Below are 16,206 nucleotides of genomic sequence, written 5' to 3' on the forward strand. Positions count from 1 at the left end.
ACTTCGTTTGTTATCAGTGTCTAAATTCATATGACTATGTTCCAGAGACGACATTATCATCAAAGACAACAGCAGTAGCAGTAGGAACCATGGGTTTCTTACTGGCCATCATACTCCTCCTAGTCTTCCTCTGGATGAGGTGAGATACGCTCTCTCACTTTCTTTATGACATTCCTTCCTTTCTCCTGCTGCTTCTTTATATTTCTGTTCTCTTCACCAGAACAAAGAGGGCCTCCAGAACCAGTGTACAGGGAGGGAGTACAGATACCGTGGAGGAGGTGAGACACAGGAAGCCATTGCATATCACTAACCCATCCTTCACTAAGATACACAGCTGAAATGACCTGACCTCAACACAACACCGCACAGGTGTCGTTTAGTTTCCTTAGCAAGTATCCTTTTCTGTAACTAGGAGATACTTTACATCCACAGTCACTAGAGTAATCATTCGTCAATCGTCTTGGGTGTTTACTTTCTGTGGGGCAGTGTTGCCATGACACCTGTCAACTATGGTATGGTGTGGTCAACTGAGATTATAAACCTAAGTTGAGTCTCTTAAGTTAAGAGTCAGGACTTGACAAAGCAATGTTTGCTAATTGGGTGAGGGATCTAGAGCACAAACTTGACTCAGGAAAGACAAAGGATGTAGGAAGGATTTGAAGTGCAGCCCACAGCAGCCACCATGGTGGTACCACTAGTCACCACCGGGTCACGTGTCTTCTAAATGCACCATTCTGTTCTCACTCCCCTTCAGCCATTTCCTGTTCCGTTATCTGACAACGTCTCAGCTCTGACCATTCGCTCAGCTCCTGCAGTACAGAGAGAACCAATAGAAGATCAGGATGATCTTCACTATGCCAGTGTTGTCCACATCTCTCACTCAGAGAACCAGGAAGTGCCTCGCTGTTTGGCTGGCTCCTGTGTCCAATCAGATCATACAGAGGAGGTCCTTTACTCTGTGGTCAACTTTAAAAGACACAACGCTGTGCCTGAGTAAGCTCCTCTTGGTATTTCTAAAGAGAAAATAGACAAACAAGGTGGCTGAAGTTCATATGTCCCCTATCCCCTTTACAGGGCCTGTGACCAAAGAGAGACTGGAGAAACCTCAGATTAGGACAAGAAAAAAACCCAGGGGGTGAACGTGAACCAGTAGCGGCAGCAAAATTTCAATAGTGGGATAGTGTCTCATTCGTTCAGTTTAAACAGGAAAATACACTGGCTGATTGTTTACTGTATGTCCTATGGTGGTTAATTTCCTTTGTTGAATACTTGTCACCAATGGTTATACAAGATCTGAGGATTTTTTTTTTTGCTTGTTTTATTATTTACTTAATTGTTCCACTTGTGAAGGCCACGAGTGAGGTCACATTTTAAAGAGGGACCGTTGCTCTTGTTGGCGTTGCTCCGCTTCATCGCTTCCATCTGCTGGTTACATGATTGTACTGCACCTGTAAGGGTCTTAAATAATAATACCAGTCTTGGTGATCTAACCATCATAGCCATCTCCTGTCTGCACTAAATCATAAATACATTTTCCCCATTTTAATAAATTTCACCAATTAGGTCACAAAGAACTGTGTTCAGACAGTTAATCTGAAACATTTGAGACCCAAACGGAACCACTGTGCCTTTGATTGGATGCGTGCTGTATAGTTTAGATTACAAGTCTGAGATATTTGCATTTTACTAATCATTGTTTTGAGTGGTGTGATCCTGTAATCGACATTACGATAAATCAATAATAAATAAAAGTTTATTATTATTGTGGATTATCAATGGATTATTGTGTCATGTTCTTGAAGAAAGTAGTCTAAACCGCACGCTTTTAACTCACTTTATTTGTTAAAGTATTTCGGTATGGTTACTATGAAGCAAAAGGAGCGACAAACAGCCAGCCTCTTCTAGCCCTGGGGCTTTCCCCGGGGCTCTCAAAGGGTCTGCCCTATGTTTCTGACCTCATCTGGCTCCTGGCGCTGACCTTGTATCAAATAGGCGTGGCCTATGTGAAGTAGGCGTGGCATATATGACGTTTTAGCTCCGTTTTACGCGTCTGTTTTAAAGATGCTGCCTTCTGTGGCTGGGGTAGATGTTACAGCTTGTATGTTTGATCCTGCTCCCTTGTGGCTGTGTGCAGTAATTACAGTTAATGTGCTTAATTTACGTAACAATTGCTGTGGACTTTTGCTTGGATTGTTACTAATTATTACCACTGGGATTATTACCATGGATAGGGTGATTACTGGGGGAACCTTCCTTCCAGGTAGTGTTAAGGCCTCCACACACCGGCGCCGCAGCGGCGCGGCGCGCATTTTACGCGCGTCAAAAGCACGCCCCTAGCACCAACAGGAGGCGGCACGACAGCCGCGCTGCAGTGTAAAATCAGGAAGTCACCTGTCAATCAACCGCAGCAAAGAGACGAAACGCAATGGGTGAGTAGCCTAGTTTATTTATTTTCCATCTTTTTGGCTGAATAATTTGAAAAATGTATAATCTGCGAAGTGAAAGTATGTTTTCAAGCATCAGATCAACTTAGTTTGTAGGGCACTTTATCGTTTTATTTACTGTCATTTCTTATTTATTTTATATTTTGCCATTATTCATCTACTGCATCAACAATCTCAATAACTGCAGGACCTTCTATTAAGCCTTTTTAGTATATAGTGCAATCACCTTTTAAGGCCAATTGTTATTGTGTGTATTTATTGTATTGAGCTCCTGGATGGCTTAATTGATCCCGTGAATTCCCATTCACATGATTCTTCGCACGACCTGCAGGTTGGCGAGACTGAAATAACCCCCAAAATGAGTAATAATGTAAAAGCAGCCATGTCCCACAAATTGCTTGAACTATTTATTTCGTTCCATTGTTTCGTTGATATGCATTATTGAAAAGTTTCAAGCATATGGATTTAATGCAATATCCACAAACAGTTCAAATGAAATTTCATGGTACCACAAACAGTGGTACCATGAAATGTCTTGTTTATTGCATTAACCAGTTCATTTCTCTTTTGTGAAAGTCACCAAAAGTCGAAAAAAGGTAAACGCAAGGTCACAGGCTAACAGTGGAGCTGTGTTGAGAACCAGCAGCCAAGAGCTTCCATGGAAACTTTCTACCCATGTTAAATAGATTTATTTGGCAGTTCCTTTTCTGCCCATTCTTTTTTAAACTTGTGGAAGCACTTTGCAGTACTGGGAGACACCATTTCTAACGGCAATGGAGCTAGATCCTAAAAATATCAAAAGATGCCCAAAGCAAATACCTTTAACCCATAGTTGTGTTTTATCAAATTAAAAAATGTCAGAGTTTCATTGACCACAAATTGAGCAGAAATATTTTGCGTACAAATTTTTAACCACATTAAGAAAAATACATTAGTTAATTTTTTTTATTAGTAAAGCCACAAGTTTTGCACATTATCCAAACAGAATACCTGAAATGTTGATATTTCAGCCCTTTCGGGTTAAAACAAGAGAAAAGGACAACCTAAAAAGAGTGAAAAGTTTGGGTTAGGTGACCTATAGTTCAAAGATGTCCCTGGTCAGGTAGACTAAATAAAAGTGTATTCCCAATTGCTCCAGGACATTCGTGTAATTTACTTGTGAGTTCTCCCTCAAGCCTAGAGAGACATCAGTGTTGAACCACCAACTGAAAGAGGGTATTTTCCATTAGTATGAGTGACAACATTTCATGGCTATTAATTTAGTTCATTATATTTAGCAGATTTGAATATACTTTTGGTGAGGCTGTCAAAGAACTAAATATGGAGCAACTACAAAAAGTAAATTTGCAGCATGACCAAATTATACAAAAAGTATAGGAACTGTTCTAGCAGATATGTTTTAGAAGTCTCTTTTGATAGGCAGGGAATAATTGTCTTTGTCACCCTGTAGTCATGCCATCAAATCTTTTGGGCAAAGTACCGCTACTGATTAATCCAGTAGACTCACCAGTCAAGTCCCCCTAGTTAGAAAATGGAAGAAACCCAGTTAGTCATGTTAATTATTCTGTTGTTACAAATGAAGACTAATACTTTCCACATATTGCGATCCAAGTTACTGGCTGCAGTCTTGGATTTTATAGTTCTATATGAATAGATTCAATTTACTAAACTATTAATCATGCTTTAGAAGAATTAACCTTTCTTGGATGGCAGATCTACCACAAGCCTCCATTGCCACAACCTCCAGATGGCTTATGACCTACGGCAACTCCTCGACTACTGCAAGCCAACAAATTGGCTCTTGCACACCAGACACGCATTTTGCTTTATTTTAGGTTTTCAAGCATCTTAAAATACCCAAATCATCGCTCCAATACACAAGTCAGCTAATGGCCTACAAGGAAATGCTGAAGCTAGTGTTAGTGATGGCGATAGAAATGGACAAGCTTGCGTGTACAAATATGCAACTAGAATTGCAAGGTTCACAGCCCAGTTGCATAAGTGGTCACAACCGTTGGATTGTAAGCCCTCATCCTCATCGTCATACGCTTATCCGGGGTCGGGTCGCGAAGATCGCGAGTACAAGCGGCCGAGATGAGTTTTCTCAGAAGGGTGGCTGGCGTCTCCCTTAGGGATAGGGTGAGAAGCTCAGCCATCCGTGAGGAACTCGGATTAGAGCCGCTGCTCCTTTACTTAGAAAGGAGTCAGCTGAGGTGGTTCGGGCATCTGGTAAGGATGCCCACGGGGCGCCTTCCTTGGGAGGTGTTTCAGGCACGTCCAGTGGGGAGGAGACCTCGGGGAAGACCCAGGACTAGGTGGAGAGATTATATCTCAACACTGGCCTGGGAACGCCTCGGGATCCCCCCGTCAGAGCTAGTCAATGTGGCCCGGGAAAGGGAAGTCTGGGGCCCCCTGCTTGAGCTGCTCCCCCCGCGACCCGACCCCGGATTGTAAGCAAAGCTAAAAAAATAAAAAAAACTTCCCACAAACTAGTCAACATGGTCAATTGAAAGCCTGTACAAAACGACCCTGGAATAGTCAAATGCAGCTTTACTGCGGATGAATTAAGCCAAATTGCATAAACATCCAATGGTAAACAGTATACAAATGCAATCAAGGTTGCACTCACACTAGGCCATCTGGCCGTGACCGTCGCAACTGTGGCCTGGCCACGGTAGGCTCTTGTACATACGCCATCACGTCGCTAGCATCCAAACAATTCTACGAAAAATGGAACAAAACTTTAGCACACACCCAGTGACTAATCACCTTGTCCAGGGGTGTTCCAACGTGGTTTACCAGAGGGCCTTGTGGACTTAAAGTAAGCCACACATTTGACAGAGACAGCACGGAATGACGTTAAACTAAGCTAATCGACAGGTTACTAGTGCTAGTGCAATTACATGAGCATTTTGCACAATATTTGTACTCCAATGCTACGTAAAGCAGGCTTCTTCAGAAACCCGTAGCCTGCTACATTGAAGGGCAACTGTAACAAATCCTGACCAAGACCGAAAGATGGCTCTGGAAGCCACTACGGCCCACGCAGCAGATTACTGCGTGGACCGTGGTGGCTTCCAGATCAACCCTTCGGTGGACCATTCATACACATGTATTCCAAGGAGGTTTTGAAGACACTGGAGTCCCATGGCACTAGATTCCTTTGATGACTAAGTTGGTATGGGGGGGCCCAAAGGGGGCCCCCCCATAGATCTTGTAAGTCATCTAACACCTGTTAAGAAAAACACACACACATCACAAGATACAAATCAGCAAAGCTAGGTTAACAAACAGCGGCGACATGCATGTCAAGGTGCAAAGAGCAGGGATACTGATGGCTTGTGTCTGAGGAGACAGCCCAAAAACGCCAACAATTAATAAAGGAAAATAACTTTTACTCACTGCGGTGGTCTGTTTGGAAGTGCCATGTTGGTAGCAATATTTGTCTGGGCTGTTCAGTCAAATGCCCACAAAAACAAACACGCAACAACGCATACTTTCAGTTTGTATAAAGTGACAATAGTGATCTGCAATCTAGATCGAAAACGTTCAAACCTCACTAAACTCAACCTCGATTGACACAGGCCGATGCGAAAAGTGAACCAAACCCACTGTTCACCTTTAATAAAGCGGTGCGTGACAGGTGATCTCAATTAAGAGCTAATCAGAATGTGTGTGTGTGGTTGGTTGCAACCACACACACACACACACACACACACACACACACACACACACACACACACACACACACACACACACACACACACACACACACACACACACACACACACACACACACACACACACACACACACACACACACACACACACACAACCTCTTTCAGGCAGACTCAGAATCTTGAGCCCATTTATTAGGGAACAGGTGTTATCGGGAGTCCTAGTTCTATATATATCTATGGTCGCCGCCCTTGAAAAAGCGCTTTGTAAAAGCTGGTTTGTACATCCCGGGTCCCGTAGGCACCTCCATATCTACCCCTCACCACTGGATGTCGCCCTCTTTCGTTTGTGAGAAACAATTACGAGAATGGACGATGAGAGACTGGTCGTCGAGGTGGAAAAATATGTCGAATTGTATGACCAAAGTTCCCGTCATTACAAAGACAACTCCAAAAAGGTCATTGCCTGGCGAGCCATAGCTCTGGAGATTGGATCTTCAGGTGAGAAATCAACAATGGTGGACTAAGTACCCAAACCATTAACCATAATGGGAAATAGACGAAATCAAGTATAATCACACCATGTAGGTAGAAACCAGATTACTTGTAATATATATTTTTTTATTTAAGGCAAGGCAACTTCATTCATGTAGCACTTTCAATACATGAAGCAGACTCAAAGTGCTAGAAACATATTCTCATACAATAAAATAGATAAGTAAAAGAAAACACAGGCAAAGCTCAAAAATGCATTGTCATGTATTATCTGTCTCTCTGGTATCAGATCATGTATTAACTGTCTCTCTGGACTTAAGGAAAAATAACATTGTCTCGAGCACTCAAATAAAATACACTGGCTACTGAATCCAGCACAGCAATAACATCACTGTATTTATCCCGAGGGATAAAAAAAAAGTATATATATATATATGCAAAAGAGTTTACCAGAGAGGGATAATAACTAGATTATAGGTCATCATATAGGCTGCACCATATGGTTCTGCCATTGCACACTTAGTGGCGAATTGAAATATTGGCGTGCCTCTCAGGATCTGCACGGAGCTCCTGGACCAGATTGTGGCATACCCCCTGTTCTTGTCTCTGTTCATTGATGGGGTGCACCCAAACCCTTCGTCTTCTCCTTGCCAGCCTACAGCGCAGGAGAAGAAGGGCAGCCCCCCTCTGTCGGGCGACAGTTATTTATTCTGTTGAAATAAAAAAAACTCAATAAAATGTAAAAGAGCTTGCTCAATTAAAATGGATAACTACTGGCTGCATACATGTAAATGTGTGGCTATGTTAAGGCTATATAGATGGATAGATAGATAGATACTGTATTGGTCCCAATGGGGATCAATAAAGCCATCCAGGAGCTCAATACAATAAATACACACAATAACAATTGGCCTTAAAAGGTGACTGCACTATATACTGAAAAGGCTTAATAGAAGGTCCTGCAGTTATTGAGATTGTTGATGCAGTAGATGAATAATGGCAAAATATAAAATAAATAAGAAATGACAGTAAATAAAACGATAGAGTGCCCTACAAACTAAGTTGATCTGATGCTTGAAAACATACTTTCACTTCGCAGATTATACATTTTTCAAATTATTCAGCCAAAAAGATGGAAAATAAATAAACTAGGCTACAATAGGCTACGCACCCATTGCGTTCCGTCTCTTTGCTGCGGTTGATTGACAGGTGACTTCCTGATTTTATACTGCAGCGCGGCCGTCGCGCCGCCTCCTGTTGGTGCTAGGGGCGCGCTTTTGACGCGCGTAAAATGCGCGCCGCGCCGCCGGTGTGTGTCCGTACCTTTAAAAGGCTTGTACTTTTAAGTAGTTTACCTCTCCCACCAGCCCCCCTGGATGTTAATACCCCCTAAATAAATCACCAATGACTTTGAACTGTTCTGCGTTGTGTGGTTTTCTATTCAACTTTGTAGCATGCACACCACACCCACAAGCAATTTGTACACATTTATTTTTTTAGATTTCCTTTCATTTCGATTACAAAAATATCTGAACACATACATTTTTTGTTTAATAATCATTGTTGTTAACCCGCGGTGGCTGATAAGAGGCTATGACACACACATACATACAGATATATATATATATAAAATACATCATATCATTAATACATATAATATTTGGGTCATAGGCAGTGACGGACTGGGATTAAAAAACGGCCCTGGCATTTTCACCCACCAGCGGCCCACACGGGGACGTGTACACACGCGCATGCCCGCAACACCCAGATATAACTTCACATGCACGGAAATAATACTCACTTTTGTAGCCCCATTGGTGATGAACTCTAACTTTAATAGGCATAAAGACTGACTGTCCTCACTGTTCCTCACGTTCCTCCTGTCTACTCCCTGCCCCTGGTCTGTTTGTTCAGTGTCTTGACAAGCATGCCGCCCCGCGATTGGCCAGCCCACGAGAGGCCTTGGCCCCTCTGGCATCTGCCCGAATGCCAGTCCGTCACTGGTCATAGGAGGGACCAGATGGAATGCTATCCCCACCCTATCGCTCAGAACTCACCTCTTCAAACGTGCTGGCTCCCCCTCTTGTTTGTCTGCTCGTCTCGTTGTTTTTGATTAAGTTATTATGTTTTCAATGTTCTTGCCCACATTGTATGAGTTATAAAATCAAATGTATTATTTGTATTATCAGTAGGGTAACGAGGCGGGCTTCAGATGGACCAGGCTGACCGACGAACCCACGCCGAAGCCGGCATACAACGGCTCTGAGAAGTTGGCCTTGAACCGGTGCAGCAGCACCATGGTGTCCGACACCGAGTAGAAGGCCAGGCTGTGGCCCGCGTAGTCCAGGAACACGCCGATCCGCGTGGCCCGGGCCGCGGCCGGCAGGTCCTGGTCCCTCTGGTTGTGCCAGGCCGAGTAGCCCCCGTCGGAGCACAGCAGGCTCCAGGACCTGTCGTTGTAGCCCAGCAGGCTGTGGGAGTTCTTGCCCTTGCGGCTGATGGTCTTGTAGGCCACGCCCACGGAGAACTCCCCGGTCCACTCGGCCTCCCAGTAGAAGCGGGAGCCGGACAGGGCCTCGCGGCACAGCACCTGGGAGAAGCCGTCGAAGCGGTCCGGGTGGTCCGGGAGGAGCTGACCCGCCTTCCTCCGGGTCACCCGCTGGTTCCCTTCTGACAGAACCAGCTCCTTGTAGGCCGAGTTGGGGTCAAAGGTCATCTTGCTGGTGTCTAGCACATAGATGTAGTTTGTTGTTATTTATACTCTACAATTCAGTATATCGCTAGCATCATGACCCACTTTACAATTATGTATGCACTATTTATTTTCACATTTTATGCACCAATTTTTTTGCACTACCTTTTTCCTGCTACCTTTATTGCCTAACCATTATTTTGTGCTTCATATTTTCATTGATAAATGTATTGCCATTCTTTTATCTTGTGCAGATGAATGCACATTTACGGAGAGTGAAGGAATTGTCAATGAGTAAAGATGGTAAGTAAACACACATCTGAGGAAGTCCGCTCTGCTCTTGGGCTCCTGGAGGTCCAGCCTGGATGGGACTGAACAAAGAGAATCATCCGGTTTCAACCACTACCATATTTAGCAGGATAGAAAAAAAGTGACATGAAAAATGATAAAAATGTGATATAATTAATCAAAATACATATATATAGTAAAAATACTTTATATATAACTATGAGTATATATATATATATATATATATATATATATATATATAGATAAGGGTATGATTCATCTTGCCGATAGACTTACCTTTGTTTCGCTTGTCTCCGTTCCGGGGCAGGAGAATGTACACAGGTGTTTCACTTACTGTAGTAAGAATACACACTGTTAAACCACTGCAACAAACATTTAATTTGGTTGTTTTTAACCACTGAACTTCTGTCTTTTCTCATGTTTTTACATTTCCTCTGTAGAATATAAAAGGGTGATAGTATTTTTACATTAGTATTTCAGAGTACAAATGTCAGGATATGTTGTCCAGACATTAGGGATGTGAATAACTAATCATTTTTCATGGTTGAATAGTGGGTGGTATGAACAAATAATCGATTATTCGATGTGTGTCGACATTCACAAAGGCAGCATGGATCATCTGCAAGAAATCACTTAATATCTTAAACGCAAAAAAACAACCTGCTAAGTATTTCCAGTCAAATTGTCCGTTGTGAAAAATGCATTAAACTGTAATCAGAAAACACGATATGCTATACACCCTAAAGTATCTGTGGTATAAAGACTGGGACGAATTTCAAATTATAAATGTGTACACTTTATGTTGAAGTATAGACCGTCGCGAATTACATTGAAACGAATGGCGCGGTGATTCGGTCTTCAAAACGAGAGCTGGTAAATTGTGGAAAACGAACTAAACTGCAATCAGACAACACGGTAGAGTATGTTGTATAAAGGCTTGGACGAATTTCGAATTATAAATATGTGCAATGCATAACGTTAGCTCTCTGGCTCATAGTTGAGCGGACTAGAATACCTTGTTGAAGAAGGTATTCTAGAACCTTACGGGAAAGAACCTTACAGGAAGGTAATGATTTTTCCAGGTATTAGACAAACCCTCAGTCCTTACCAGGTAAACAAAGTTATGGCTTGTGAAAAAACCTTATATTTGAATGGATTTTTTTTTACAAATGTTAAAAATCGATTTCGACCCTCACACACACAATAATCGAATATTCTGACCCATCATTACCAGACATACGGCCCATCAGGAGAATATCAGGACTTGCATTTTTGTCTGAAAGCAGCTGTGTTAACAATTAATCTGTGCCATGGCATGGTTGAGTAAATTCAAGATGTAGATTTAAGATGTCCTTCAAGTGATCAGGTCAATTTGAGCTAAATACTACATCTTGAATATAGACTATAAATACAACAACTTGACTCTAGGATTTAAATATTACATTTTGAGTCTAGAATCTAAAATCTACATCTTGAATCCTGAACCTAGACTCTTCAATGTTAGGAGCGGCCACCTGTCTTGGAGATCTTGCTGAGCTCCGTCTTGCAGATGTCGTCCAGGTGCTCCTTCATGTCCGCAGCCGTCTTGCTCATCTCCTCGAAGGCGAACTGGGGGTTGATGAGCACCTTGGGCACCATGGGCTCCGGTCGCACACAAAGCGACTGGAAGTTCTGCTCCACAACCATTCACATCATTTGCTGCTTTTAGTATTTACTGTTATCAAGATTTTGGTGATGATTTATTTATTTCTAAAATAATTATATTCAAAAAGGTATTAATAGATTTGGTTTATTCTAAAGCTTTTATATTTTATACCTAGAAGGTTTGTATTATGCAATACTATCTTGTTTTTATCAGAATGACGGTGCAATACGTGGTGATTAAACACATAGAGGCTGGGTTGGCCTATTGTGTGTGCACTGTACACACTGGGAATGCATTGGTGCATTCACCCCCCACCTAGCCCGCCTGGTTGTTCCTACCTGCAGGAAGTGGATGTTGTCCTCGGTCTCCAGGATCAGTCGGAGCTCTGCGTCGCGGCGCTGCAGCTCTGAGATCTCGTGCTCCAGCCGCTCCACGTAGCCCTCTGCCTGGGACATGGCCGCCTGCATGTTGGCCTGGATCAGCTGCTTCAGCTCCCCGTGCCAGCGGTCCACCGCCTGCTGCATCTCGTGGAAGCTCTTGTCGCTGTCTGATTGCGCGCGCTGAGCACAGCTCTGGAGAGCCGGAGCCGTAGGAAGAGGGAGAGCTTGAAGTGTGGATTTTGTTCATATTTGACTTCGATATTTGACTTGAGCATTTTGCACATACCATAATGGTATCACTTTACAATAAGGGTAAAATAATAAACCATGAATTAACGTTGTTAATGCTGTAGAAAGCATTAACTAATGTTTACCTAACAGTTAATAAACAGTTAACTTATAGGCTAGTAATAATTAACTTATGGTTTTCATGTAACCCAAGGTATTGATTTGTAGATAATAGTACAAGTACAAAGTAACAACAAATTAACAACATTAGTACAAATTAAGAACATTAGTAAATTATGACTAGACCACTAGTTAACTGTTGATTAACTGTAGCCTAAATGAAATGTTATTTTATGCTTTTAACTGCATTAACTAATGTAGCGACCATGGGCGTGGTCACCGTGTTCAGTTTGCTGCAAGGGATCCTGGGGGGTTTAGACTATTGGCCCTTGGTCCTTTGCGGCAGTGACATTGTGTCTTGTGTGGGGTGCAATGGTTTCGGTGTGCCTAGGTGTCGGTGTAGTTGTGTGGTTGGGAGATCCGACACCGCCACTGAGACGTTAAATTGGTTTGTTGATATGTGTTGTGTTTCTGTGTGTGTTAATAAAGGCCACTCTCGCAGTCGTGCGGTGCAAGGGGCACGATAGCTTGGTATAACTGCCTAACCTGGGCTCCCGTCCTGTCCTTCCCTTGCTGCTCCCAACACTAATGTTAATACATGTTTAACTGTAAGAATTAATTGGTAGCCTTATTGTTAAGTGTTACCATGTGTGGGTCCCACAGCAGAAGTAAAGGACAGTATAAAAATTAAAAGTAGATAAACACACTACGTAACATAATCATTCTAGTAGAGGTCAACCATTAATGAACACTACATTGTTGACAGAGTGTGCATTTATGTGTTGTTGTATTGTATTATAAGCTGTTGAAATGTCTACTTTAAGACGGTCCACGTTGTGTCGCAGTTCCTGCAGCTCCTTCATCCTGTCCTGGATGATGTACTGGACCTCGGACTGGGTGCCCACCAGAACTTTCTACAGGCACACAAGATAGGAAGAGTAAACACAATTACAACTTCCTGTTGTCCATTTATCAATAAATAATACAAACAAATAGAAATTATCCCCAATCGCAGAATTGCTAAGGAAATAACGGTATTCCCCTTGTGAGCTGATTTGGCAGATGTGTTCAATAAAATATTTATGTTTATTTTTTGTGGATTTAACATTCCCCCTCCGATTTACGTTCCTCTGAATTCCAAGCAACCCCATTGCACATCAAACATTCCCAGCAGGAAGTCCTGGTCGCGGACGGGCTCACCTGTTTATCAGCGCGCTCCTCCTCCGCGGAGATGATGTTGTGTCCCCGGTGCTCGCGCACGGTGCACAGCACGCAGATGCACATCTGGTCGGTGCGGCAGAAGAGCTCCAGACCCTTCTCGTGCTGGGGGCAGATCTTCCGGTCCAGGTGGCCCGTCTCGTCCACCAGCTTGTGCCGCTTGAAGGTGGCGGACTCGTAGTGCGGCTTCACGTGCGTCTCGCAGTAGTACGCCAGGCACATCAAGCACGACTTGACCGCCTTGTTGCGCGGGCCCACGCAGAAGTCGCAGAGCACGTCGCGCTGCATGTGCGGGAAGGGCGCCGTGATCGCCGGCGGGCTACGACGTGGCTCCTGAACGCGTTGCACTTCGGGCACGTGGCGCCGGAGCGCGGGGCGCGGCGTGAAGGTGGCGCGGCACTGCGGGCAGCTGTACACGCCGACGTGGTCCAGCTGGTCCCAGTAGATGTTGACGCACTCCAGACAGCAGTTGGTGTCTCCGCAGGGGAGGGTGACCGGGTCCCGGGGGTCGTCCAGACACAGCGGGCAGCAGTAGGGGGCCGGGGGCATCGGGTAGCCGCCGGACTCAGCCATGATGGCGTTCATCGTGGAGGAAGTCCCCCCGCGAGATAAAAACAAAAACAAACGAAAGACAGGAGACAATAAAAAAGAAAAGAAAAATAGGTGACTGTTAGTTGCAGAAGTTATTGTTCACTAAGTGTCAACTGTTATTATACTTTGTATTTCCCATATCTGTTCTATTGAAAGGATAAATTCCAGGTGTGTCCCGCTGTAATGGAGGGTTAGTCTTTAAGTGAAATGTTGAGGAGCGGGCTGGGCTTGTATTTAACAACAAACACTGTGTTGTTACTGTAAGCACCAGGCACTCATTCCCACAAAAACAGGTTTTACTGAATCCGACTTGGATAACACGCTGACGCGTGCTTACCGTGCAGGAATATAAATGTCCCGCGTGCGTGCGTGTGTGCGTTCGTGCGTGCTCGGACAAATAGGAACTTTTGCCCAGCGGCCTAATGAACAACGCTTGATTATCCAGGGCCGGGGATTGTTGGTTGGGTTCCCAAAATATCGTCGAGTCCCACCTGGGCTGAGACATCATGCATCCTCGACTCTCTTCTCGCTTGGCTGACACTGACATTGTTGTGACAGGTCCAGATCAACTTCTGCTTGCGTTTCTCTGTGGCGCTTACTCTCATGGGTTGTCATGGTGATGTCGGGACGTTACTGTTTCCCCTGGGAACAAAGCAGAGGACACTGTCAACACATGTGGGTACCTGGACACACACACACACACACACACACACACACACACACACACACACACACACACACACACACACACACACACACACACACACACACACACACACACACACACACACACACACACACACTCTGTAAACACTCCATTATATGGGTTGCTGGACGGTCACTCCTTGTGTAAACACACAGCTATGTGGGTAACTGGGCACATACCTTGGTACGGTCAAAGGTCAAGGGAAGGGGATGTTGTCTCCACCCATACACTTGTTTGGTTAGCATGTCGGGTTGAGGGTTAGAGTTGGGTTAAATTCAAGTAAGAGGGAGAGAGTGAAAGAGCGATATAGCTCACAAGAGCTATCAAGTCACTCTCAAATAATACCTCTTGAATCTCAACTTTAGAGCGGTTTGGTTGAGAGTTAGGGTTGGAGAACTCCAGAAGCTAAAACCAAACCTGAAAATCCCACCAATAGAAACCCTAACCCTAAACCTAGAATGGTAACCAAACCCCACAACTCAACCCAAAGAAATGTGAACCCATAACCCTAACCAAACCCTAAAACCTGATCCTAAGAGGAAACCCCAACTCATCAAACAAAACAAATCCCTAACACCTTACCCTAATAGGAAACCCCAACTCTACCAAACCTATAAACCTGACCCTCATAGGAAACAATCACCCTAGTAACAAACCCTAGAAACAAAACCAAACCTGAACCCTAACCCTAGTACCAAACCCTAAACCCAAAGAAAACCCTAAAACCTGAACCTAATAACAAACCTCACCCTAGTACCAATCCCTAGAACCACTAACAAAAGCCAAAACCTGGCCCTAATAGGAAATCCTCAACCAAGTACTTCACCCTTAATCCATTAAAAGGAAACCACAACCCTATTGAACCCTAGTAGCAAACACCTTACCTTGAAACCTAACTCTAGTAGGAAACCCTGCCCAAAAAAACGAAAAAAACATTCGGAAACCTAGCCCAAAAAACGAAAACCACACCCTCAAACTCCACAAATTAGACCCGAGCCCTAAAGGCTAAATTATGATTTTACAAAATGGGTAATGTTTAAACTTTAACTATTCAATTTGGAACTCGATCCAAAATTCATTCTACGTGTTGGTTACACTTTACTTTCAGGATGGAAGTCAAGAAACAGTATGTTCCACATCTATTAGGTCCTCCATGTTTGTTCAAATTCGATTGCCTTATTTGGAATATCGGGGGGATTTTGTTTCCTACAAGTTCCCCTACGAAATCTTTAGAGAGTTTAGAGAGTTCCTAACCCTATAACCAAACCCTAAACTCTTACCCCATATGCCCTGTGGTTTACGGTCACATTAGACCCTCCTTTTAGCGTAAATTGCACCCCTTTAGATAATCCCTAAATATTCTACTTCTCATCACGAAATGTCCCCATGTGCATTCCAGCTCATTCTGCCCTTGTTTTTAGAACGTGTAGCCACATTCATTTATGTGGGCCTTTTTTAGGGACACAAATATAATTTATTTTTACCATGGTAATTCCTATTGTGAAAATAATTGTTTTACATCTAACCTAAACATTTCTTTGTAGACCTAGATATTGCACTGTTTCGGACCCATCTATATTTAATTTATACTGAGCCAACATTTCAGATGTGTTCAATCATACACACTCCTAGTTGTGCACATTTGAAGCATGGCATGAACCCCAACCCGGACAAACAATAAAGACACAGAAACACGTGTAA

General features: G+C 43.5%; 1 protein-coding gene across 1 annotated transcript; it reads right to left on the bottom strand.

Annotated features, from left to right (window-relative positions):
* Window positions 1–8,090: 8,090 nt before the first annotated feature.
* On the bottom strand, window positions 8,091–14,358 carry ftr84 (finTRIM family, member 84). Its single transcript, XM_060047370.1, has 7 exons — window positions 13,191–14,358; window positions 12,809–12,904; window positions 11,601–11,834; window positions 11,132–11,288; window positions 9,894–9,950; window positions 9,626–9,679; window positions 8,091–9,343 (listed from the first exon to the last, which is right to left on the bottom strand). The coding sequence occupies exons 1-7, from the start codon at window positions 13,791–13,793 to the stop codon at window positions 8,802–8,804; spliced, it is 1,743 nt and encodes a 580-aa protein (XP_059903353.1). The 5' UTR covers window positions 13,794–14,358; the 3' UTR covers window positions 8,091–8,801.
* Between the last annotated feature and the right edge of the window lie 1,848 nt (window positions 14,359–16,206).

This window comes from Gadus macrocephalus, chromosome 3 (assembly GCF_031168955.1).
Source record: "Gadus macrocephalus chromosome 3, ASM3116895v1".
In the NCBI taxonomy this organism is placed as follows: Eukaryota; Metazoa; Chordata; class Actinopteri; order Gadiformes; family Gadidae; genus Gadus; species Gadus macrocephalus.

Excerpts from the sequence above, each read along its gene's own strand:
- ftr84 (XM_060047370.1), bottom strand. The coding sequence starts at position 13,793 with ATGAACGCCATCATGGCTGAGTCCGGCGGCTACCCGATGCCCCCGGCC. Across the intron at positions 12,905-13,190 it reads AGGAGCGCGCTGATAAACAG|AAAGTTCTGGTGGGCACCCA; the intron begins GTGAGCCCGTCC and ends GTGTGCCTGTAG. Across the intron at positions 9,680-9,893 it reads CGGAGACAAGCGAAACAAAG|TCCCATCCAGGCTGGACCTC; the intron begins GTAAGTCTATCG and ends CTCTTTGTTCAG.